Here is a 26,827-nt window from a genome sequence, read left to right on the forward strand (position 1 = left end):
GTGTCTGTATATTTGGATTGTTAACTTGTTTCTTAGTAACTTCAGTTATTTTTCTTTCCTCACAGCTGCACCTAGATTCTAATCAGCCACCTGCTCCTTGTTCAACTCTCCTGCAGAAATATCATCCCCAGGATTCCCTTGTGCTGTAGCATTTTGGATTTCTCCCTGGGTTTTAACAGTTTACTTAAGTCAAAGAGAAATTAGAGTTTCAGTTCATTTCCTGCATTTAGCTCCTCTTCATTATTTCATGCCAATCTCATGTGAAAGATCAACACAAAATACTGCACTGTTCTCGGAGGTTTGTTAGCAAACAATAATCAACAGACCAAGAAACCCAACAGAGACACCATTGTGACTTTTTCCTTCCAATTTAGTTCTATATTAATGAGCTTATTTAATCAAGCTTGTTGCGTAAACTCAAGTAAAACACATTCCTTGTTGCTTCAAACAAAACAAGCCAAACAGTCCTAATCCCAGGCCTCCATCTGAAAGCATCCTTAGTTCACTGTTGCCTTTGTCTTCCTAACCAATAATGTTGACTTAGTGCTTCCAGTGCAGTTCCAGCTCTGGAGTTACAGCTTCATTCTATAAGTAATTTTCCACTGCCTGCTCTCACAACTGATAAGACCTCAGCGGTGCATTATAGCGGACAGCACAGCGAGGCAAACACTCCTCTCCAGAGTTCATGTTCTCCACCCTCCATTAGTTCAGTGTGACTGCTCCGGGCTGCTGTGCTGTCAGTTATTCCCTCTGCTTTTGTCTGAGTGGCCTGATGTTCAGCCACAGGGCAGCAAGTAAACAAGCTGCTCTCAGCCACAGCCGGCAGTCTGCTGACCACGGGGGTCAAAACACTCGTCATTTCTTTCTCTACCACTTCTCTACTAGGATAACTAATTCTTTGGTTCTGTTTGCCCATGTGTCCTGAAAGGTACATTAACCAGATGCAAGCTGCTCATCCCCCTTAAGGAGAGGCTGCTTATCTATTGGCATTTAGTAATTTAATCCAGTGGTTCTCAAACTTTTTTCAGTGATGTACCCCCTTAAAAATATATTTTTAGTCAAGTACCCCCTGACACAGGCAAAACATTTTTGGAATAAAAAAGAGGTACAGTGCTGTAAAATCACTGTCTGGTTTATTAAAGCCAAACAACTTATATCAGTGAACCTGACAAATACATCCATATTGCAAACATTGCATGGTTAAACAAAAAAGAAAAACAGAAGACGGTGACCACCAGGAAGGTATAAAACCAGTCAAAACTGAAATATGCAAAACGCTGCTAATTTATATTGGTCTCTGTCATGGTACAAAATTAAATATATACATAAATAACTAAAATGTGTTCACAGAAATAAATCTATAACTTAATTATAAATAAATTATATTTTGTTTACAAAATAAATTAACTTAATAAATAAAGATTTGCTCACAGGAAAAAATAAACGTTACCTCTTTTAGGATAAAAAAAAAGAAGATTGCACTTTAATCACTTTGCATTGAACATTTGATTTGATTTGAACAGTATGTAACAGGCAGTGATTTATGAACAGGAAAAAATTACTTAGTACATTTTAGTGAGAAATATGGGCTTGCACCTCACTGAGGATCTTTGTCATTCTTGGTGGCAGGGAGGCAACTGCAGTGATCAAGCTCTTCTCCAGGCACAGTCTGTTTCTTTGCTTTGTTTTGATCAGCATCATTGCTGAGAAGGAGGCCTCACATAAATATGTGGATGCAAAGGGTAGCAGCTGCTCCAACACAGTAAAAACTGCTGGGTTGAAAATAACCCAATACGTAACCCAGCGCTGGGTCATATATGGACCGACCCAACGCTGGGTTGTTTTAACTCAACTGGGTTGGGTTGAGGGTTTGACCCAGCACATTGGGTCATAGCTGCAACCTAAAGCTTGGGTTAAATTGACCACTGCCCAAAGTTAAAATGACTCAATATTGGGTTGAAATTTATTACCCATTAAAAGGGTCATTTTACCACCATATTTTTATTTTTAATTTTTTTTTCCTTTTCTACTTTAAAATTCACTATAAAAATTTAACTAAAAACATTCAGATTAGCTCAAAATAACTTTTATTTGCAAATGTTATACATTCCAACATACATGAAATTTTTAATACAGACATGTAAAAGTTACATATAAACAATTGATTAAATCTGCACCCTTTTTTACTTTATTGGTGTACACAACAAAATATTTTCATCAGTTTGAAGGAAATGTAAAAAACAATAGTAACATAGTAACAAAGAAGGTTTTTCAATCAGAACATTTAAAACTTATTTAAGGGTTATTGAAGAATTGCATTTATTCTTCCATGGCCTCCAACTGTGCCCTCATTAATTTTATCGGGGGTGACTCGTTTCCTGGGATTTCATATATCACAGTTTGGAGAAAATCCCAAATCTGGATACACGACTTCGGATAACTCACATCAAAAACGAAGAATGATTTGAAACAGCCGTCAACGGCCCCCAAAAGAGATGGATATTCCAAAGCAGTTCCATTTATGACAACAAATGCTTGGGAACAACAATACCTGTCCCCAAGCATGAGAACACGTGAATGCTCTGTTGCTGTACTTCCAAGATATTCCACCATATTTGTCCCAATCTGGTGTGTGGAAAAAGCAGAAAGGAAGCCATTAGTCATTTAAAGGTAAGGAGGAACATTCCCCACTAATAATTTTTGACTAATTCTTATATGATTTTTGTTTGATACATTATCAAAAGACCCTTGCGTTTGAAGTTTACATATACTATATAAAAAGACATATTTTTGGTCAACGCTGTCTCATGTTATATGACGTTAAAATTCTTATTTCACGTCAATTAGGACTTGGTAAATTCCAGATTAATGACAGGGAGAACAGTGAGGGAAAAAAAGCATATTTGTTTTAAACTTCTGGTTTCAACTACATTTAAACAGCAAAAAACTCATTCTGACATGAACTTACTGGCTGGACATCAATGAAGGCTTGCTGGACTTCTAGGTTGCTGGGTCTGACCACCTTTCGCCCAACTCTGTAGGGAACAGCAGGGAGGAGTTTTGGCAGCAGATGCAGTGCCACGTCACCTTGTTTGTCTGTCAACGAAAAACTCAGATTAAAATGCTACACAATCAAAAAAGAGCCACAGGAGAAAAAAATTAGTTCAGAAAATGTTCCTTTTGAGCTTCAATACCTTGTGGAAGCAACTCAATCTCAGGCAGAAGACCGCTCTCCTCCTTCTTCCCCATGCGAATGACCTTTGATGAGAACAAGGTGTTCCAGTTCTCTGTCAGTTTTCCACAAGACTGTGGATATAAAACGGCAAAGTCCTGCAAAATCTAACAATCAGAAAAGACAAAAATACAAATCAAATGTAAAAGTGAAATGAACTATTACATTCAACCTTTCATGGGTGCTACAAATGTATGTTCTGGGTAGTTTGACATTTTGAGTTTGATTGTAATTGTACATTTTCACATGGTATTGCAGTTTATTGTTTAACATTTAACTGATCTCAATATGAGGTATAACCTCACCATCCCTGGTGTGTCCAACAAACGTGGGAACTCTGCAAAAATCTGCTGCATTGGGATTGTCCCACTTGAGCGGATCCATCCTGTGCGATATACTGCAGTTTCCCGCATGTATTGGACAACCTGGTCTGCGGGCCAGAAGTTATTTTTTAGCCATTCTGTCATCTGGATGGCACGCTCAGCACTGATGGTTGGTTCTGTGGGGAAAAAAATATTACAGGAATTAAAAGAATAAAAATGTGAGGTAATTCACAGCAATAAGAGCTTAGATTGCTGCTCAAAACAATAGGGCTTGGAAAAAGTCTATGTGCTAGTACCAGGCAAACTTGATCTTTTTGGTGGAGCTTCTGGGGCTGAAAGCATCTTCTTCCTTGGTTGATGCCTTTTCCTTACATTACGGAAACGCTCCTCCAGAAAGCCAGTTGCTGGCCTGTGTTGTCTTCCGCGGGTAAACCAGGCGTCCTGAACATTTTTAACAAAAGAAATATAAAAGTTAAATGTTAGCCTTTCTGTTTTAATGTCCAAATTTTTTATTAAACCTACAACTCAAAGCTCAAACACCATAGTTACAATGATATTTAATGCTAACCATTGTGCAAGTTGTTGAAGTACTTGTGTGCTAGTTCTCTGAAGTGTGAAAACTTACATATCCTGTGCCATGGCTGTCTCTTAAACATGGAAACTGGTCCACAATCGAAGATGCCAAAATTGCTTTAGTGTCTGAAGATGGGCTGGAAACAAAAAAAATTACACTCAGTAAGACAGGCAAGTAAAATATTTTATTTTAATTAGTTATTGTAAGATGAAAACATAGAGCAGAAACCTTAAAACACAAACAATTTCCAAAAAATCCAGTTTTTATTAGCCCAACATATACTTTAAGACTTCTTACTGGAGAAATTTTACTTAGGTGAGCACTGCACAATGCCGTTAATGTTCTCACCAAGAGCAAAATGTCACAAAAACAACCTAATTGATCCAGTTTTTACAAGAAATACTCACTTTTCTCCATATTGATCCATCAGGTGTGGATGTATGCTGATTTCCATCAAGACTGATAACCACAGGTCTACCTTCAGGGGAGGCACTGAGGATCTCACGGATGTTCTACAGATAAATAGTGAAAAATAAAATAGCTGTTATTTAGCTGCAGTTTAATATTCTTAGAAATTTAAGAAAAGATGAGATGTGTCATTTTTCATTTTAATTAGTAAGAATGGATGTCAATATGTTATGTAGGAAAGGTTGATTGTGCAGCTTAACTTACAAATGCTGCTCTTCCAACAGAAGAAACTCCACTCTCTAATTCAGCATGTGGTGTAGGATCAGCATCTTCAGTTGTTTTAGGGCTAGATGTCCAGACATATCTTGAAGTTGAATATGTGTTATGAATTACTCTTAGGTGAGAAAAAAAATTCCTTATGTTATGTCCTAAAGACATCCCACATTTAAAACACACATATCCCATTTTGTCTTGTCCTATGACTCAAAGCATACCTCAAGAAATTTTGCAAAATGACGTTGAAATTTCAGACGAGGACCAAGGTGAGGAATCAGGGATGTCAGGCAGTTAGCATCCAAAAGAAAGAAGCTTTCTTCATCAATGTTTTCAGCTGAAATATATTAGAAATTACATATTAATATTTTCAATCCAAAGAATTCCTGCCAGTGCATGCTTTTAAGTACACACACACACACGCACGCACGCACACACACACACACGTGTATATACTTAACCTACCTTCAAAAGCAGGGATTAGGTCAGAAAGTTTCCATTCAGTCAGCTTCTGTTTTACAAACTCATCCATCTTTCAGATCTTTCAGGGAAAAAAGTGATACAATTTGAGTCATTTTTTTCCTATGTGGAAAATAACCTGTACAATGTGTGCAAAAATATTTTATTTAGGACAATCACCAAATATTTCACAGCAAATAAGAAAAAATAATAGGACATTGACTATATGTTTAGCAGCTAATAACCCTGAACAAATGTAAAACATCACTTTTTGGGACACCAGGAGAGATCACACTGTTCAGTCTTGTTTTCACCAGCGCAACCTGATACCTGACAACATGAAGCAGATCTGTGTAAACCCAAACGTTAATCCAGCTGTTTTCACTAATAACTGTATGTTTTTAATTCCACCTTGGTGGCTAATAATGTCCAGAATAACATACGTGCGCATTATCTAATTTCTGCGTCATGATGATGTTGCTGCTTACATAAAATCATATGGTAATGACAGATACAGTATAGCCGTCAGTTTGTGTTAAGCATATGCCATCGCAGAGTTGCTGATCTGACAGAACACCGGTGGGGACGACTCCAAACATGTCGGAGCACTTTTAAATTAAGAGATATTTCAATAAATCGAGCAGATATTTTATTGTTATATAGTTAAATCTTCACTAGAAATCTGTAAAAGTTACTTTTATTCGACAGAAAGCATCCAACTTTAGCTTCCCCTCCTCTGCCATTGCTGGTGCATACTTTTTTTTTTCTTCTCCACTGCCTCAATCGGTTTCACCCAGGTTAACCGTATAATAGCATAGCATAGTGTGTTCAGTAAGAAATAAAAGGCTTAATGAAAATGGCATTTAACAGTTATATTACTGATATATTACTAAGAATACCTGTATAGCCTGTATCGCTTCGGACACCGCTACTGCAAAGCCTCCAGTCCCTACTTGTCGCTATAGATCCGTTATTAGCATTCTAGCTAAGCTACCACCTTTTGCGCGCGCTAGTGAACGAGGCCCGCGAAAACCAGGGGGGGGGGGCAAAGCGCTATCTCTCCCTCCCACACCCTCACCTTTTTTTAAACCAAATTGGATAAATTATCTTTGAATTAAATGAATTATTTCAAAAACATTACACTATCAACGAAGATGATAGGTTAAATCAAATAATTAAATTAAAGTTACATAAATTTAATTTAAAAAGTCTGTAGTATTTGAAGAATACAATAACCCTATAAACTTTAAAAATATTATGCCATGATATTGTAACTTACCATGTTTTATTTGAATTGAGAAATCCAGTGTTGTCTGATCAGGTCACAGTCCAGTTGAAAATGGAGGTTTGTGAAGAGGGCAATGGATTTTTACCCAATTGGTTGGGTCAAACTGTATTTGACCCAACCAATTGGGTAAAGTGTTGAGTCAACTGAACCTGAAACCTAACAGAATCAGTTAAGTGGAGTTCATTAAAACAAAAAAAAAAAGTCAACCCAACCGCTGGGTCACTACTTTTGAACCAATATTGGGTCAAAGTAACCCAACATATGACCCAGCATCTCTTACCCAGAAGTTGGGTTATGAAAATAACCCAGCATTTTTTACTGTGAAGACTTATTATGAGGAGCCTACTGATTTTTTAAAGATATTTTGAAAAGCTTCACGTACCCCCTGCAGTACCTCCACGTACCCCCAGGGGTACGCGTACCCCCATTTGAGAACCACTGATTTAATGGATCTAACTGTTTTCAACTGTACTCTGTGGATGTAATTGGGCTGAATGTAAACCTGACCACAACAGACTGAATACCAATGAGCTGACACTGAGTTAGTCATGCATTTAGATTTGAACTTGATGTGTGTGTGTTTTATGTGATAGCCCCCTTCCTTTCCCTTAAATTTAGTTTCTATGTAAAAATTAAATAAGCCAGACTGAAGGGGAGTGAATTAAATTAACTGAATTAAATCAAAATGGACAGTGCTTTGATTCAGAGTACAGGCAGAGCACGTGTTCTACAGCAGAGGAGGGTCCAAAGCGGGCTGGAGGCTTACTGTCATAATTAAGTGCTGCTCACTCACATGTCAGTGCATTGACGTTAATCACCAGTTTTCAATTTTAAAAGTCCGTGAATGCCCTTTGAATCCCTAAAGCCTGTAATCAAAACTAGCTGATCCCTATTACCACATGCTGACACTTCATTTATGCTGAGATAATATTTAAAAATGTGAACTGGAGTTCAGAGGGGGAGCAGCGGCCAACAGGTTTTAGGGGAAAATATCAGTGTAAGCAGAAAGCAAAGAGATGCACCAAACGCACGCTCTTTTCTCCTTCCCATCATCAGGATAAAAGGATGGAATGATTGGAGCTTTTCCACTCCCTCAAGCAAGAGGAAATCTGGAGTTTAATCCATGCAAAATGTCCTTAGCTTTGTTCCTATGGGCCTCCGTCATCAGGATAGATCATAGCTGGCCTTTGAAAGGCTGGCAAAGCCATACACTTGAGCATGGAGAGGTTTAGAAGTAGCGATCTGCTCTGGAAGACTGTCTCACACTAACAGAACATCTGTAGGACAGCTGCCCTCAGAATCTGTTTGTGCAGCTCAAGTAAAAGTAATTGTTATAATTCCACTTCTGGCTCCCAGTGCTGTTCAAACCTATCAGGATCAGCAGTATAGCAGGGGGCTGTGGGTTCTTGAAATGGTAACTAATAATAAGGATGTCTGAAAATCACACATACTCACATAGCTCCACAATATGTCAAACACTTATGGATGGATCTGTGGATTTAATCCCTAAATCCACAGATCTACTCATGATGTTCAATATGATTTTTCTGTTCCTTGTCTTATTCCAGCAGCAGCCACAGGAATGCATCCAGCAAACAGATTCTGTTAGTTTTCGGTCTTTGTGTTTGTCAGTTGATGCCAGCTCCTTCTTTCAATTTTAATCAATCAATCAATCAATCAAATTTTATTTGTATAGCACATTTCAGCAGCAAGACATTTCAAAGTGCTTTACATCATTACAAACACAGAAACACAATGCAATATAGAATCAATCATCAAAACAAAGCATTAAGTCAAGTTCCATCCATAAATTTGTAATTGATTACATTTCAAATACAATTCTAAACAGGTGGGTTTTTAGTTGAGATTTAAAAGAAGTCAGTGTTTCAGCTGTTTTACAGTTTTCTGGAAGTTTGTTCCAAATTTGTGGTGCATGGATGCTGAAAGCTGCTTCTCCTCGTTTGGTTCTGGTTCTGGGGATGCAGAGCAGACCTTGAAATAGAGCAGACCTTTTAACACTTGAAATAGTTAAAAGCTACTCAATCTCTTGTTGAAATAATGCAGAGTTAAACTAATACCAACTCTGTAAAGGATCAGAGTCAGTGCAGTGTTGCTTTAACTCTGCCGCATTTGGCCACAGATTGGCTAGGACAGGTGTTTCCAAAGCCTCCAGGGCCTGCATCCTGCGTGGTTTAGTTCTGTCCCTGGTTCAACACCACACCTGGATCAAATGATGGCTCATTTACAGGCTTCTGCAGAACATTGGACACCACTGAGCTAGTGTGTGGAGACACTGATTGTGTCACAAAAGCAATTCTCTTTCAATAATCTGACCGACCGTTTGAAAAAACACAACAGCGACAAAGTCCAACAAAAAGTCACAGACCGATCAAAAGTTTCAACATGGCTTCCATGTTCTCCGTTCTACGTTGTGTTTGTGACATGTACAGATCACATTTCTGTCTCTCTGGCTGCCCACCAACTGTCACTAAACAACGAACAAACCACCTGAACTATGTAGAGAGGTCAAAACCCCTCTGCAGATCCCACACATCCTGGACACACCGTGCTTAGACTTTTACATTGAGGTCGGTGCTATGGAGCACTACTTGCAAAAACAGTTTCTTCCTTCAGGTTATCATTCTGATGAACACTTGCAGTAACAGACAGATCCATACCATGCATATTTGTGCTAATTTAACCCCATCTTCCACCTTAGTAAAAACACTTTATACTTATATTTACATGAAAGAAAACAATTTCATTTTCTGAAGTGCTAAAGTCTCCAACCATTGATTCCTTTTCTATAGTGTTCCCACCATGTGTAATGTCTTGTAATCTTTTCAATTGTTCCTGCAACATTTGCTCATTTTTGATGCAGCCCTTGTGCATTTCCAGTGGATTGTTGTAGGGGTGTTTGTGTGTGTGTGTGTGTTCTTAAAAACAAAAACTACTCATACCAAAAGAACATTCATGAATAAAACTGACACCAGAGGAAGCAGACAGATGGGACACCATGAGATGGAGAGAGTTGAGGAAGGGGAGGGTGTGAGACATACCACAGTGTTAGACTGAAAGCAACCTCTAACTCACTGGAATAAAAACAGAAAAACATGACTGGACCATTTGGGGAAAAAAAATTATTTTAGCAGCAGATCCAGTTGAAACTAAAATGTCGTGCATAAACTGTATAGAAAAAACATGTTTTTTGTTGTTTTTTCTGCCTGACATTAAAGCTGTTCAAACTTTTTATGTTTTAGATCAGTTAGCATTGCCAATAATGTTTGTATTTGCTGAACACCAGAATTTCTTTCTAAATAACTTTCTTTATGTTCGTCAGCACTACACTCATTTCAGGGCAGTCCAGATGATTGTAAGGATGCAGAACATACATCTAGTGGACCTTGAGTTCACCAGATGACTGAAGGTGGAATATGCATCTATTCACACAGTTATGTACAAGTATGAACATCACGGGAATGTCCAGGCATCAGTGTTCCGGAAGGAGTAACTGGGTTATGTGTCCCAGATATGAATGTGTTTTGGTCTGAAATGTGTAAATAAACCCAAGAACAAAAACTAAACCTCTCAATGTGAAGAAAATGACTATTGTGTTCCTCATCATTCCTTGCATTTAGGAACTAAAAATAATGGTGGTAATTCCAGTTAGTCTAACACAGGAAATGTTATTGTTAGACAATAAAAAAAATATGTTATGTACTTTTCTTTAAACTAACCTTTACTACATTAATATGTCGGATCGGTCTGTCTGAATGATTGGTTTGAATGAACTTTTTCTGGAATTTCAAGTCACAAAGTGTCTGTGATTTCTACTGTTTCAGAGCATCAGACTCTTCAGTTCCAAATTGTAATGCTTCTCCTGCTTCCGTCTCTAAAAATTACAAATCACAAACACTTCTAAAACTCTGTGGTGCTAATTGTTGCCACCAGAAAGCTATGTCCCCTTTAATTTCTCTGAAATTACCTGAAAATGTTCTCACCTTAATGTGACAGATGCATTTGTGTTCCGAGGCAGGGCCTTAATGTTTTCTGACATCTTCCCTTTGCAGATTAACCCAAACTGACAGGGTTCTTATCTTGCTCACCTTAAACACCTGATCAGCCTTATGCTAAAATCTCCAAATGATTTTATGCCTCATGCTGTGTTCAGGTCAGAGATACGATATCTTGTCATTACCAAATGTCTCTGCAATGCCATAAAAGTTGTTTAAAGATGTTCCCACTTTTTGATTATTTGTACTCAATCAAGATTTGTGTAGCACATTTCAGCGACAATGCAGTTCAAATTGCAATACATCTTAAAACTCACACAAATATACAGTCTTAGAAAACACCACAGTCAATTGAGAAAACGAGTAAACATTTTACATTTTGTCTAGTGCCATCATTAAACATCAAACATGTTGGTCATTTATTATGGCTCCAAAGCAACTCTAAACATGTGGGTTTAGCCTTGATTTAATGGAACTCAGTTTTTCAGCTGTTTTGCAGTTTTCTTGAAGCTTGTTCCAGACTTGTGGTGCATAGCTGAATGCTGCTTGTACTGTATATATGTGTATGTACAGTATATGTGCACATATACATAATTTCTCTGAGAGTAACACTGAGTTATGAAGCACACATTCATTTCTCATTAATGCTAATATAAATGTTTGTCAGCAGCAGTTTCCTGCATGTGAGGACATTTTCAGGTCATGTAATGATGGGAGCATCATGCAGTCTTTGTCACATAAAGAATTACTTTAATCACACCTGTCCACTAATTAGCCTGACTTCATCTACACTAACATAAATTTATATTCATATTCGGTACAATTTCAGGAAAGTTCTCATGCTTTCTGAAGCCTACAGAACTACAGAATAAAACAAACTAGAAAATTTCGGAAGAAATTTAGCCGGGGCCTGCCAAGGCGTGCCCGTCAGTTTGGGCCCGGCGTTGTCACGCTACAAATTAGCATCGATGCTAAAGAACGCTGCAACGTAATCAATAGCATGTGGAGAATCACAAGAACGTTAAGTAAGGTGGACGTGCACCATTCAGTAAGATTTAAAATTTTCTCAAGGCTTTTATTTTGGAAGTTTTGTTAAACTTCATTTGAAAGGGCCAAACTAATCCCATGCGTAATAGTCATTGGGTTAAAATAGTTATATAATGCTGAAAACACAAGTAGTTGATGTAAAAATATTAAAGGCTTTTATTTTGAAATGTTTGTTAAGCTTCATTTCAAAGCGCCAAACTAATCCCATGTTTATCAGTGCTTTGGATAAAAAAATCACATAATGCAAAAGAGCAAATACCTGATGTAAAATTGTCAAGGCTTTTAATTTGAAATTTTCAGTATGCTTCATTTCAAAGGGCCAAACTAATACCATGTGTAACAGTGCTTTGGATGAAAAAGTCAAATAAAGCCAAAAAGAGCAATTACATGATGTAAAAATATTCAAGGCTTTTATTTTGAAATTTTCATTAAGCTTAATTTTTATTGCCCCAATAAACCCATGTCTAATAGTCATTGGGTAAATCAGTTATATAATGCTCAAAACACAAGTAGTTGATTTAAAAATATTAAAGGCTTTTATTTTGAAATTTTTGTTAAGCTTCATTTCAAAGGGCCAAACTAATCCCATGTGTAATAGTCATTAGGTTAAATCAGTTATATAATGCTGAAATTATTTGTAGTCCTAATCAGCAGCCAATAGGCTCTTGAGTTCCGTTGCTATGGTAAATAAGTTTCTCACCAAGGTGTGAACTGTTAGTGAGAGAGCCTGAGAGCCTCAGAAAATCCTGTCGCATGACTTTGCTCTGAAGCACCGTGACAGAAAACCGTACGGTCTAGATAAATTTCGAAAACATTTTACCGGAGCAGACATGCGTATCAATGTCAGGACCGATTTTGATACCAATCGTGCGATATTTGTGGGCGTGATGGCGATTTCAAAATTATTTTGGGGTGAAAAAGTTCTCTTGATTTCTCACTCTAATCAGTGAGAGACGCACTCGAATTTTAGGAAAAATGAGAAACTTTGGGTCGCTTAGAGACAAATTGTGGACAAACCGTAATTGGTATCGACAAGCCGTCTTCACTTTCGAAGAGATCACAGACGTATCTACAAAATGAAATTTGAATGGCATTTCTACGTGAATTCGTGACGACACAGAAAATCCTCAAAAATAGGGTATTTGAAGGATTTTTCCCATTGACTTATAATGGGGTTTTTTTCGTAGTTTTTTGCGAATTATGTCGCCATGTTAACCCCGAATCCCACCAAAAGTAATAGCTCCAATGGCGTGAATTTTCTGCACATTTTGATACCTCATTTGTAGGTGTGCACGCAGCGGTATGAGCCGCATTAACGGTTACGGATGAAAAATAAAGAATTGGGAGAATAGTAATAGGTTCCTGCCATTGCTTTGCATGGCAGGCCCCAATCATTCAAATCAACAGACGCCTACTGTTGTCACCACTTGGTGGCACTATTGTGATCTTCTCAAAATGAGTAAAAGAGATGAAAATACTGTCACAAAAACTATGACAAAAAAGTGTGTAAACAGATCAACAACAGGGATCTGAGACCTTCTGCTCATCTCCTGATGGGGCAGTGGCTAACCTCACATGGAAGGAAATAAACTGTAGGGTTTGGTCAGTGATGGAATGACATTGTGTAGTTTTTTGTGCCAAGGTGAGGGCATACATTAATCTAAATGTGAGTGTGTGTGTATTATTGAAGCTGAATGCTGACAGACCTGCTTCACACTGGGAGTTTATAGTAAAAGAAAAAAATTATTGAACACACTTTAGTTTTAATATTTCTTTAATACATAGTTTTTCCTCAGACTGTACAACATTACTGAGTTCAGATCAGATCAGTCAAAATCAAAGATGAAAGAAAAGAAAATTCACTTGAGCCAGATGTACTTGTCTCCAACATCTGCATTGTAGCCACGAGCATAATTCTTCCCAGGCAGCTGCAACAACAAGACAGAGCAGCATTCATTTACAGCCACGTCTCACTGTTATGGACATTTTCCTATTCAAACATGAGACACAATTTCAACTAACAACCCAGAATCAATCATTTTGACATAAGATGTATTTTGTTACTGCATTTTTATTCAAGAAGCTGAAGCAGTATCCTGAAAACTCAGAGAGGACGAGAGCCAGAAAAAAAGAGTACCGGTTCGGACCAGTTTCAGCTGGTTTCATATACCGTACTCTTTACCTATTAGTAGACACAGTATCTTTTTCCTACACAAATCAAAGCACAAAGTTTTCACACCTTAAACTTTAAATGTCAAGTCGTCTTACCTCAATATTACCAAGGCATCTTCAGGGAAAGAGCTGATTTTTAACCAAATCAGAAACCACATAAACATAAATGAGGACATCCTGATTTGACAATAAATTGTTTATGCAAGTATAACTGCACTGAGTTTACATCTTACATAAATCCAACTTTAAGTTGTTTCACAGAAACACCCCAGAGGTGAACTTCAAGAAAATTGAGTTTCTCTACATCATTACTCTAGCTTCTGTTTATTTCAGCCAACAGAACAAGGAGATCAGTAAAACACTTTTTGCCAAATTCCAGTTGGAATCCAGAGACAGACGCTCAGGGTTTCACAGGAAGTTCTAACAGTTGGGAATATGTGGGCCACTGGCTGTGCTCTGCTGGCTGAAATGTGCTGAGGGAGCCATTCTGCTGCTGTGTCGTCGTCCTCATTCCCTCCTCTGAGATTCTGACTCGAAGTGAAATGTCAGGTCACGGCCTGCTGTTGCATTACTTGGCCCGACTCGTGCAGCAGGGGGAGACAAAAACGGCTCCAGTCAATAAACAGGAAAGGTCAGACCTGAATGTTTCCCCACAAGACCGATGATACAAACAGCCGGCTGGAATATTCCACATGTGACATTTGTAACTACGAGGGGTTCGATATTTCGGCACAGGAAAATGACTTTCATCAGGCTGACTTGGTGGCCCAGGGAAGAAAAGAAAAATAAGAAGAGTCAATAAAAAAGGAACAAAGCAGACATTAGAAAGAAAAGGTTCCTCATTATGGATTTTCAGAATTTTACAAAGCTCTGCATCAGATAAAAAAGCCAACTGAATCAAAGAGCTCTGTTGAACTAAAACACCTCAGCTGGCAAACACAACAAATCAGAGCCTAATGTCTTAATTCATCCTTCAACCTGGTGGAGGGGCTATGAACACATCAGTTTATCAGAGCTGTCAGCACTGCTCCTCATTCACATCTCAAAGCATCTCCATGTTTGTTTTACTGCTGGAATTAAACAGATAAAGTGTTTGTGGTGAAGTTCCACTGTGATGCTTAAAGCAGCTTCACCCAGGTGCAGAGAACGCTTAGAAGAAAATAGTGGGTGTAAAAAGATGTCTGGGGACAGATGCATCCTCAAACCTGATTGGATTGTGAAGCAAAGCCATGTTTGTGGAAGATTCACAAGGTAAGAAACTGAACTCAAAGCTGCAAGAGCTACCACACACACACCCACGCCCACACACCCCCACATCTAAAGGGTGTGAGCTGACAGCATCCCATTCTCCATGTCAAGCCACTCTTGAATCAGAGGCCACATCTGAGGCGTCTCACCTGGGCTAAGCACTAAACAACTGGACTGTAGTTCACTGGTTCAAAGTCCTGGTCTCACAGGACAGTAAATACTGCATTTCATTGGAAATCAAGGTCTCAAGTTCTGGACGAAAAGTGAAGAGGCACAGAATCCATGTTGCTTCAAGTTATAGTGTGAAGCTTCCACAGTCAGTGATGGTTTAGGGTTCCATGTCATCTGCTGGTTCTGGTTATTGATAAATGATTCTGTCATCTGCTTACATGCACACTGCTGCTTCTGCTTACATGATCATAACATTTAAGACTGCAGACAGTCTTCTGGGTTACACATAACAAAAACTGATTCAGCAATACCCTTGGTAAGGGTGCAGAATGAGAAGATAAATGCAGAACTCGTGCTACAATCTTGGTGTCACACCTAAAGTGAGCTGAGTGGAGCCCAGCGATGGAAAGTGAATGTCACTCTGTATCTGTTCCATTTGTATGACTTGTAACATATGATAATTTTCAGCATTAAAGTCTGTTTTATACTTAACCAAATCTCATTATTTCTCACGGTGAGGACACTGAGAGGTTTTGGTCAGATTCTGGAACTGGTCAACAGTCGAGGGTGTTGTACAGAAGGAAAAATGGGTGAAATACAACATTCTGCTCCACTGGGTTTTCTGAAGCCATCTACCTGGATATGCTCGAGCATTCCATGCTTCTTTCTGCTGACAATCTGGATGGAGATCAGGGCTCAAACTACTCTCCAGACATTCCACATTCAAACTTCATGTTTTTTTTCTAGGGATTTTTGTAATATTCTGGACATTAAAGTGCAAAATGAACTACTTGAACAATACTTATCCTTAAAACAACATATTGCTGGATTCTTAGCACCTAATTTCTGGTGTGGGTCCAATTTTCTGCTTTTTCTTGGCAATTGAGGTATATTTAGACCGAATCCAATTCATAAACTACAACTAAGTCACATAAGAACACTAGATGCTGACTTATAAAAGCACAAATTGTGAACATTGGTATATTTACTGCTTTTGCAAAAAATAAAACTCAAAAGAACAGTTTTTGAGGTTTGTTTGGCATTTTAAGCAGTCAGTTTAAACCTGAATTTAAAGAAGTCTAAAGTCCAAACATGTAGTCAAACAATCTTCTTATGCTTCAGTCAGTGAGTGAAAAACCTAATAAATACTGATAGATGAAATGGTAAAAATCAATGTATGACATCTCAAATGAGATAATAACCAATGACTGTTATTACACATCATTTGGATTTTGTCCTTTAAAACATAGAAAAAATTTTTTAAAAATATCCATCCTCAATATTATGCTTTTGGAAAATAATGAAGGGACTGGCTTCAATGACCATGGTGCGACTGTGATTGAGCTGCAGCTGTATCAGAACCGGTTCCAGCCCAAGCATGTGCCAACTCACCGCTCTGTAAGCGTAGTACTTCTGGTCGTAGTCGTGGGCACCGATGGTGATCTCCGGCAGGAACACAGGTATGTGGGTGAGCGAGCCGATCCTCTGTTTGTCCTGCACTCTGAAACACAGAAGAGAGGAACTTGCAGACTGAGGAGCTGGTTTGGGAGCATGCTCAGAGAAAAGAGGTGGAGTAACTCACAGTTTTCTCATGTAGTGGTAGCTAATGTCGTCCTGCTCCAGCCACGGCCCCTTATCAAACTTCAGGTACTCTATGTCCTCCACCACCTGGGACAGCATGGAGGTGAACATGTCTTCATCAGATCATGATATTCATATTCTGCTAATGTCTAAGAAACACAATTTTGCAATTGCAATGTTTCCATTAATTAAGAAATCAAATTTAAATAACGAGTGAATAGGGTTCTTCACACGATAAGTCATTAAAAATCATGACAGTGACGGATGTAAACAATCACATGAGCTGATTTTACAGAAGAGTTATGGATTCAACCTGTTGGAATGACACACAGGTTTTATGAAGTGTGTGTTGCTGTGAGAGCTCTGGTGGAGTCAGCTGCACATTGTCCAAAAAAACCCTAAAACGACTACAAATTGAAGAACACTTCCTGTTCTCTTTCTCATGATTTTTCCCAGTAATAACATCTGGCTGGTGATCATATGACTTGTGATGCAAAAAAAAAGAAAAAAAAAGTGGTTACTGGTAATTGGAGATGGTGTCTTACCCTCTCAACGTCCTGAGTTTGGGTCGTATCATAGACCAGCAGTTCAGAGGTTTCTCTGAGGATGACACGGTGTGAGGGTTAATGATCAACAGAGACAGAGACATGTCCAACGCTCTCTGGTCACATACCGGATGCTAGGGAGGAAAGTCTTCTTGTAGGAATCCTCTATGCTCTTCAGATACTGCAGGGAAACGTTCTGCAGGTGGGGCTGAAGGAAAACATTACAGAGTACCATCAGACAGCTGTCACCAAGCTGGTTACCGTCTCACGGATGAGACTGCGAGTAATAACCAGACAGCCCAGTTAGTAACAGATAACTAGGCTAGTAACAGCTTCAACTAGCAGTACCTGGTCTTCATCTGCAGGAACAGAGAGGAGAGAAGATGGTGGCTCCTACCCAACTGTCTCACTTAAGAAGTTGGGCTGAAGATCAGATTTTTGGGGATGTAGAGGATGGTTATTATGGGATGTATGAATGTTCTGATTCTCAAGTTTAATGAAACTGAAATCCTCATCCCTGGCAAAGCATCCTAAATACTCCCTGCTTTATATGATATTCTGAGACATTTGGGTTTCTAAGATTATCCAGAGACATCATCATCATTATTATTATCATCTGTGGAAGAAATGACAGTGAGAAAACAAGAAAGCTAGAAACTATCTGCTGATGTTTACCGTGATGGTTACGTTTCCTGTTTGAACTATTGGTTCCAGAGAGCATCAGTAATTAGTAACATTAGTTCATTTAACTGAACGGGTTTATTATGTGCCCTTAAGCTGCCCTGTGTAACGTGTTGTGAATGATCAGTGTGACATCCATGCACATCCAACACACCTAGGTTTATCTCAGCTCACTGACATCACTGTACAGGAGCACTGTCAGTACAAACAACAGAGGACACAGAATCTCTAGACTAGTACCAGTAAACTGTCTCCTGTCCTAACCAGTCTGTTATAGAACCCATCTGGAGGTGTTGTTGCTGGGCTTTGACTGGTCCCTCAGCAGACTCCATATGGACTCAGCCCCTCCAAGCACAAACTGACCTGTTTACCATCCATGCCGACTGCTCCTATCCAGCAGCTGAACCTGAACAGATGCTTCCATTGTCTTTATGGAACAGTTAACCTTTTGTTATTCAGACATACTAGTTTTATGATTGTTTGCTTTTAATTAAATGTCTTCATAATCTTAATATGTGTTCATACACATTCCATTATCCCACTAGGTTAATCCTCAATCCCATAATAAAGGAAAACATACCAGTAAATAAACTTGAGGTTAGAATTGGAAATGTTAAAGTCAGTGGAGTAGCGCTCCACTGACTTTAAGCTAGCAGCGCTAGTAGAATCTCTAGATTAGTACCTTCCCGCTCTGCTTGAGCTTCTTCTGCACCTCCTCTGCTGGTTGGTCGATGTACAACACAAGGTGAGGAGGGAGGAACTCACAGATGCTGATGGTTTTGATCTCATTGTAGTGATTCACACCTGCAGGTTACACACTGATGAATATATAGTTGGCAGATGAGGTTTTTGTGTGACAAAGGTGCCAAATCCTGTCATGTACATGGAAACAAAAGCTATAAATGGCTGAGCAAAATCAGATTTCATCTATTAAATTGACTAAAGATGAATACATAAACTGGAGGATACACATTTTTATTAGTGTCTTTGTAAGCCTATTGCTTTATTATTAAATTGAATATAATTTATAATTTTTGTCCAGGTTAACTTAGAAAGTGAGCTACTATTGTCACATGTTAATTTTCTAACTAATTTGTACATCTCTAAATGTCAGGGAAGCACAAATATGAAAATGTGGGCCAATTTTGATATCCAATATTAATACTGCTGTTAGGGCAGTATTTACCAATATTTTACTTGATCAAATGTTTTATTCAATTAATCGTCAGAATAACTGACAGTTTACTCAAATACTAAAGCAATTTTTACAACAGCCCTACTGGGCTCAAATAAAACCTTGGTTGAAAAGCCAATGTCTACTCTTCTTTGTTGCCAGATACTTACATTCCTTCCTGATGTAGCCCTGGTTAAACATGGCATCCAGGAAGACCATGTCGCTGAATGGAGAGCGCTCCAGGATTACTCCTTGGCCTTAAAGAACAGCACATCAGGACTGAGGTGATTGGTTTTCTTCATCACCTCTGTCTAGGAGAAGTGTGAGTGTATGGGTGGTACCTGTGGCGAGCAGGTGCTCGATGGCATCCGAGTACTGCAGCAGCCTCATGGTGTACATCCACAGCTGCAGCCTGTAGCTGTTGCCATCAGCAGCTTTAGGGTCTGCGTAGAACTTCTCCAGGCTGCACATGCCATTAAAGTCACGAGGGAGAGGCTCCTTCTCACCAGTCATCCTGTCCACGTAGAAGGTGTCAGCCTCTGGCATGTACAGCATCCCTGTGGATACATTCACCAGAACCAATCAGCTTTCTCCTCCCAGAGGTCAGAACCCGCACCAGTTAGTGTGTGGGGTTTATTACCCAGTTTGTCAGCCAGCTTCTGGGCCAGCGCTCCTTTCCCTGAGGCTAGGTTGCCATCAATTGTGATAATTTTGCTGTACTGCTTGAACCGCGGTGTGGTCCTCTCTCCCAGAATGTATGCCCACCAGCCATACTCCAGGCTCCGCCCTGGGCTCGAATGGATACCTGCCTGCAAAACACACCATCACACTCCATTTCCACACATTTTAACTCATATTCAGGCTACTGGTTAAAGGTTTGTTCGCTTTTACTCACAGTTCAGTCATCTTTAGTTAATTTTCCAACACAGACTTCACTACAAGTTTGTGTAAATTCATAAAGAAATGCTTTCTTTAGCATCAGATCTGACAGACAGTTTCCAGCAAAACCCACATAAGTGTCAAAGAGACACTTGCTTAACCAATAAATAATCATTTATATCACATTCGACAGATTCTAGAGATTTCAAAATAACTTAACTAATAGGTGCAATAACACTGCATTTTCTTAAAAGTTTTGTGCTTTTCTATCACACAATGACAACTATTTCAAAAGAATCTTTCTCCAAAGCCTTCCTAAAAACCCGCTAAATATTGTGATGAAGCAAATTCATGACTTTGTAACATCATAAATTTATGATGAACAATTTTCTGTTGTTACAAAATCATCATAAATTTGCTTCATCACAACAATGGTGGGCTTTTAGAAAGGTTTAAGAGAAACACTCTTTCAAAATAGTTGTCATTGTGTGGCAATTGTTTCAGATAATGGTCATAACAAGGTTTGTAAAGAAGTTCCCACACTTCTACTTTACATGGAAGATATAAATTGAATTCTGATCCATGTGTATTTTGTTTCTCTGAAATAGAAACAATTGTTCATCTATTCTACAGTTACCAACATGTTAATGTTTTCAGGTTTGATATTCCTAGATAAATCCCGATTAAAAGCTCTAATAATATCTTCAGTTCTTTCAAATCTGGGGATGTTCTGTGTTTCATGGACAGTTTGAACTCTGAAGCTTCTGATGTCAATCTTGTAATCATTTTGCGTAAATACTTTTAAATATACATGTAATTGCCAACTATCACTCTACTGTTTAGTGCCTTTCAGAACTGCTTTGTTGAATATTCTAAGTCACTTAAATATGTCTCAAATATAAGAAAACGACCCGAGCTTGTTGAAACATTGCTAAGTCCTTGCTATTTAAAATATGTCACATATGTTTTTGTTAGTTTTTCCACTTTTATTTTTGCTTTGAAAAGTTACTCATTTCAAGATTTCTGTTCTGATAACAGTTATACTGTCAGATTTACTTCCCTGACTTGTTTTGTACATAGCTTTTCTAATAAAGAATAAGTGAAAAAAGAAGGCAGGGTTTACGCAGCTGTGTTTCTCCAGCATGACCTAATGTAAAACAAGCGAACCTGGAGCCTTTAACTCATCAGTATCCAACATTCTGTTTGCTACTTTCTGCTAAAAGAGGTAAACAAGCCTCTGTACGGTGACAACGGCGTGTGAAACTACTTGGTAAGAAGCTAACAGTGTTAGCTTGTCCTTGTGAAACAGAATTGCTGCGAAAATCTGTTCCCCCTGTGTCGGGAGCGCGCATTACAGCCGGAGAGGCGGATCTGACCATTTTCACGGCGCTTCTGATCGATTTCTCGGTAAAAACAACTCAGTTAATCATGTCAAGCTTGTAACATTTAGTTTAATCGGCAGCTATTGTTTACAAAATTGTAAAAATAATTAAATAAACGAGGTCTTTTTACGCTGTTTTGTGTTATTTTAAACGCCAAGAGAATCGGTCTTTTTCTAACTTTTGTCACTTACGCCTGACAGAAATAAAAGTCAGTCAACACTTAGTGTGTATTTATAATTTTTCATTGCTGATATAAGACGATTGCTGAAAGCATGGCATAATTATTAAGACTTCCTGAAAAGACGAAAGCGTGGACTTTCTGGTAAATCCCGTTCTAATGTAAAATATGACAGATTACTGTAGTAAGGGCATTTCTAGTATACTGCAGGCTATCACACATAACAATTTTTGAGAATTTGGCAACAGTTGCCCTTTATTCCCAAACGTTATGGGGGGAGGAGAGTAGAGAATGAATATTTCAGCTGCCTGAAATAATCTGTTCCCCTCCATAACATGGGAACAAATTAATTCACCAACAAGGCCTTAACTCTGTTTATTCCTCTTATCATCAACAATAAATCCTGTGAATTTGGTAACATTTGCTCTTTATTTGACAAAGTTATGAGGGGGGAACCATATATTTCAGCTGCCTGAAATAATCTGTTCCCCTCCATAACATGGGAACAAATTAATTCACCAACAAGGCCTTAACTCTGTTTATTCCTCTTATCATCAACAATAAATCCTGTGAATTTGGTAACATTTGCTCTTTATTTGACAAAGTTATGAGGGGGGAACCATATATTTCAGCTGCCTGAAATAATCTGTTCCCCTCCATAACATGGGAACAAATTAATTCACCAACAAGGCCTTAACTCTGTTTATTCCTCTTATCATCAACAATAAATCCTGTGAATTTGGTAACATTTGCTCTTTATTTGACAAAGTTATGAGGGGCCTTGGGATTTAAACTTTTTTCCATAGCTGCCTTATATCAAAGTCTTGTAAGTATAAATATCAAACAGTTTTCAAAATGTAATTTATTAACCTTTAAACAACATACATAAACAAGCACACCACAGCAATCTCAGGAACAAAGGCAACTAAGGCAAACACGCAAAGCAGTGATATGTTTTTTCAGTTGGTGGGCTTCCCACACATGCATGATGGAACCACCTCAGACACACGTCACACTGGATCTAGGAAAGAAACCAAAAATATCAGGTTTTTTTTAGAAAAATATGTCTTTACAATTACAATATATAATCAATCATTTTAGATTCCTTTATATTCCAACTGTTGGAGGATCATATCATAGCTTGTTTACGCAAGATAAGATTAGATAAAACTTGTCCTCTTCATTTAGTTTACTAACACTAAGTCTTTGAATAATTCTAAAAACTTTCCTACCCAGTTCACATCCGTGTCACTTTCCATCTCTCCACAGAAGTGACACAAGTCTTTTAGGTCCTCTGTTAACAACAAAAGTATAAAAACACACACACACGATTATACATGTACAATCGTGACCGTATATATGTGTGTTTGTGTGTGTATAAAACTATTACACAGGATGTGCTAAGCACCAACACAGTCATTTATGAAAAAAATATAGAAGATGAAATGATTGTACTTATTAATTTGTAGACAAACAATTTCCTTAAATAAATGTTTTCAGAGTCCATGTTAATGTATTAAGTTTTGCTAAGTACAGATGTTTTAGCCAAACATACAAATAATAGTAATCATGATAACAATTGTCATAAACACTCAAAATAAGAATATTAATGTTATCCTCACCACTGTTAAGGATTAGAAATATATGGTTCCCCCCTCATAACTTTGTCAAATAAAGAGCAAATGTTACCAAATTCACAGGATTTATTGTTGATGATAAGAGGAATAAACAGAGTTAAGGCCTTGTTGGTGAATTAATTTGTTCCCATGTTATGGAGGGGAACAGATTATTTCAGGCAGCTGAAATATATGGTTCCCCCCTCATAACTTTGTCAAATAAAGAGCAAATGTTACCAAATTCACAGGATTTATTGTTGATGATAAGAGGAATAAACAGAGTTAAGGCCTTGTTGGTGAATTAATTTGTTCCCATGTTATGGAGGGGAACAGATTATTTCAGGCAGCTGAAATATATGGTTCCCCCCTCATAACTTTGTCAAATAAAGAGCAAATGTTACCAAATTCACAGGATTTATTGTTGATGATAAGAGGAATAAACAGAGTTAAGGCCTTGTTGGTGAATTAATTTGTTCCCATGTTATGGAGGGGAACAGATTATTTCAGGCAGCTGAAATATATGGTTCCCCCCTCATAACTTTGTCAAATAAAGAGCAAATGTTACCAAATTCACAGGATTTATTGTTGATGATAAGAGGAATAAACAGAGTTAAGGCCTTGTTGGTGAATTAATTTGTTCCCATGTTATGGAGGGGAACAGATTATTTCAGGCAGCTGAAATATATGGTTCCCCCCTCATAACTTTGTCAAATAAAGAGCAAATGTTACCAAATTCACAGGATTTATTGTTGATGATAAGAGGAATAAACAGAGTTAAGGCCTTGTTGGTGAATTAATTTGTTCCCATGTTATGGAGGGGAACAGGTTATTTCAGGCAGCTGAAATATTCATTCTCTACTCTCCTCCCCCCATAACGTTTGGGAATAAAGGGCAACTGTTGCCAAATTCTCAAAAATTGTTATGTGTGATAGCCTGCAGTATACTAGAAATGCCCTTACTACAGTAATCTGTCATATTTTACATTAGAACGGGATTTACCAGAAAGTCCACGCTTTCGTCTTTTCAGGAAGTCTTAATAATTATGCCATGCTTTCAGCAATCGTCTTATATCAGCAATGAAAAATTATAAATACACACTAAGTGTTGACTGACTTTTATTTCTGTCAGGCGTAAGTGACAAAAGTTAGAAAAAGACCGATTCTCTTGGCGTTTAAAATAACACAAAACAGCGTAAAAAGACCTCGTTTATTTAATTATTTTTACAATTTTGTAAACAATAGCTGCCGATTAAACTAAATGTTACAAGCTTGACATGATTAACTGAGTTGTTTTTACCGAGAAATCGATCAGAAGCGCCGTGAAAATGGTCAGATCCGCCTCTCCGGCTGTAATGCGCGCTCCCGACACAGGGGGAACAGATTTTCGCAGGGGAACCGAATAGCGCACAAGACCTCTACGGACCCAGAACAACTCAGTTCTGCTGCTCACCTTCTGAACAACGCTCCCCGCTCTGACAGCAGTTGTTCTCGCTGGGAAGAGGAACCGGACCACCGTCAGAGCCATCTTAGCTGTCCTCCAAACAGTGACCCGAAAGCTACTGCTACCGGGCGACTCAAATACACGTCATATACTAAAGAGAGCCTGCACTCGATTTTTTTAATCTTTATTGAGACACAGAATACAGAACAGTACGATAAAATACCGTGTGATATAATGGTAACCGCCAGGGGGTGACAAACATCAAGACAATGCTTCAAGATAACATTACATAAATACATTGAAGAGGGGTACAAGTTTTAATGACTATAGAATTGGTGGAATTTCTAATAGTTTTGATATACTGTTTGACCTTGTTTTCAAAAATTGAAACAAGTGGTTTTTGATTAGTGTAACGGCATTTGTGAATATGCCACTTGGCTTAGTATTTAATAATATTAATAATATAGAATTGTTTTTGTTTTTTTTGTTTGTCTGTTTTTTAGTTATTGTCCTCCAATAACTAGTCAATGACAAGGCATGTTCATAGCAAAGGGAGACATCCAGTTCCATAAAAGTGGAAATCAAAGTACAAATACTGCCTGAATGGAACAGAGAAGGGACAAGACCAAAATAAATTAAATACATCTTCTGGGTTTCCTTCACAGAAAGAGCAAATTATATTTTTATTATTGTTAGAACGTTGTAGAAGGATTTTGGATGGGCAAAATTTGTGAATAATCCCTCTTTACTTTATTAGCACCTATTAGGACTTTTGTTGGTAAAGTCCAAATCCTTTTCCAGTTAAGGTTATCAATAAAGGTGTTCCAATAAGATAGCACATATGGAGCTGACACAACATCTTTCTGAAATAATGAACGTATACAACGATTGCTATTATGACATGAGGAGAAACAAATCTGACCAATTTCATGTTTGGTTGGATCAAAAGGAAATACTGTTAGGATCTGACCTGTTGTACTTTTGAATAAAATATTACAATATCAAATTTGTTAGTAGGATTTAGAGTTGGGTTAGAGTTAGAGCTAGGGTTAGTCAGCAGCTGCAGGAGACAGCAAATGAACTGCGATTACAGCAGGTAGTATTTCATACTTTTAGAAATGTAAATGACAAACTAATTGAAGCATCATATCATGTGGCACTACGCATAGCTAAAGCAGACAGTGAAACTTTTATGAATAGAACCCTAACCCTATAGTGACAGCAAAAAGCTTGCAGCAGAAATCATAGCAATAATCGGGGAAAAAGGCACATTGCCCACACTTTAGGGCATTAAGGTGCCCTAAGGTGCACCTTAGGGCACCTTATAAAGCAACTTCAAATATGCTTTGGATTCAGATCTGAAAAGACATATGTAAAAAAATAGATGATCTTAAATGGGCTTCGTTATTAGGTATATTTCAAGGTGTTTTAATATACTTGAAGTCTAAACTTTAACAACATCATTGCAACACTGACTTTATAATTCTGGTGTTGAACTGCCTTTGGAATCACTGATAGCTGCCTATGGAAAAAACAATGTCCATGGCATTTTATATACTAACTGAGGCCTGCAATTTCTAAGATGGAGTTCTTAGAGTTTTGCAGTTACTCAGATCATAGTGTAACTTTGGGGTGAATTTTCAGAATTGGTTTCCTGTCAAGGAAGACAGGAACTAAGTGCTGTCTTATGGTATGGACAGCAGCAACCAACTCTGCAAATCAGTTGTTAAAACTAAAAATAGTTTTAAGAGCAACTGATGGGAGCATCTTACTAAAACTTGTGCTTTCATAGAAATGGTCACAGTGATAATGATGATCGGTTAATTAAATGCATTTAATTAGCCGGGTTGCTACATTTTCTCTTTATATTGAAACTTTTTCATGGCTGTAATGACAATCATGGAAACTGAAAACAAAGAAGACAAAAGCTCTTTTTAATGTCAAAGCTCATAGCTTCCTCATAAAGTGAACACTGAGGCAGTTTGGTTACCACTGGAATAGTGTGGTGGAGATGTTGCAGATCAGTGCAGATGTTCTGCTTCAAATTGCTGTCACAAGGCTCATCATGATTTGTTTAGGTAATCTCTGTCAAAATTCTGAGCAGAACACATACAAATTCATTACACCTGAACTGTCCAAACTT

General features: G+C 38.1%; 2 protein-coding genes and 2 long non-coding RNA genes across 4 annotated transcripts; all 4 read right to left on the reverse strand.

Moving 5' to 3' along the window:
* Window positions 1–2,273: 2,273 nt before the first annotated feature.
* LOC114147569 (uncharacterized) lies at window positions 2,274–3,976 on the reverse strand. The gene is made up of 5 exons (XM_028022052.1): window positions 3,852–3,976; window positions 3,538–3,731; window positions 3,195–3,258; window positions 2,969–3,096; window positions 2,274–2,625 (listed from the first exon to the last, which is right to left on the reverse strand). The coding sequence occupies exons 1-5, from the start codon at window positions 3,895–3,897 to the stop codon at window positions 2,320–2,322; spliced, it is 738 nt and encodes a 245-aa protein (XP_027877853.1). The 5' UTR covers window positions 3,898–3,976; the 3' UTR covers window positions 2,274–2,319.
* A 573-nt stretch (window positions 3,977–4,549) lies between these two features.
* LOC114147570 (uncharacterized) lies at window positions 4,550–6,875 on the reverse strand. The gene is made up of 4 exons (XR_003596075.1): window positions 6,549–6,875; window positions 5,276–5,351; window positions 5,032–5,147; window positions 4,550–4,641 (listed from the first exon to the last, which is right to left on the reverse strand). It is a non-coding gene; the product is annotated as an uncharacterized LOC114147570 (long non-coding RNA).
* Window positions 6,876–13,378: 6,503 nt separating this feature from the next.
* On the reverse strand, window positions 13,379–24,865 carry ndufa10 (NADH:ubiquinone oxidoreductase subunit A10). Its single transcript, XM_028023583.1, has 10 exons — window positions 24,694–24,865; window positions 19,830–19,998; window positions 19,531–19,746; window positions 19,360–19,446; window positions 18,698–18,819; window positions 17,463–17,542; window positions 17,335–17,389; window positions 16,791–16,876; window positions 16,601–16,709; window positions 13,379–13,545 (listed from the first exon to the last, which is right to left on the reverse strand). The coding sequence occupies exons 1-10, from the start codon at window positions 24,766–24,768 to the stop codon at window positions 13,477–13,479; spliced, it is 1,068 nt and encodes a 355-aa protein (XP_027879384.1). The 5' UTR covers window positions 24,769–24,865; the 3' UTR covers window positions 13,379–13,476.
* LOC114148356 (uncharacterized) lies at window positions 22,589–23,260 on the reverse strand. Its single transcript, XR_003596259.1, has 2 exons — window positions 22,861–23,260; window positions 22,589–22,649 (listed from the first exon to the last, which is right to left on the reverse strand). It is a non-coding gene; the product is annotated as an uncharacterized LOC114148356 (long non-coding RNA).
* Window positions 24,866–26,827: the final 1,962 nt, after the last annotated feature.

This window comes from Xiphophorus couchianus, chromosome 7, assembly GCF_001444195.1.
Source record: "Xiphophorus couchianus chromosome 7, X_couchianus-1.0, whole genome shotgun sequence".
NCBI classification, from domain to species: domain Eukaryota; kingdom Metazoa; phylum Chordata; class Actinopteri; order Cyprinodontiformes; family Poeciliidae; genus Xiphophorus; species Xiphophorus couchianus.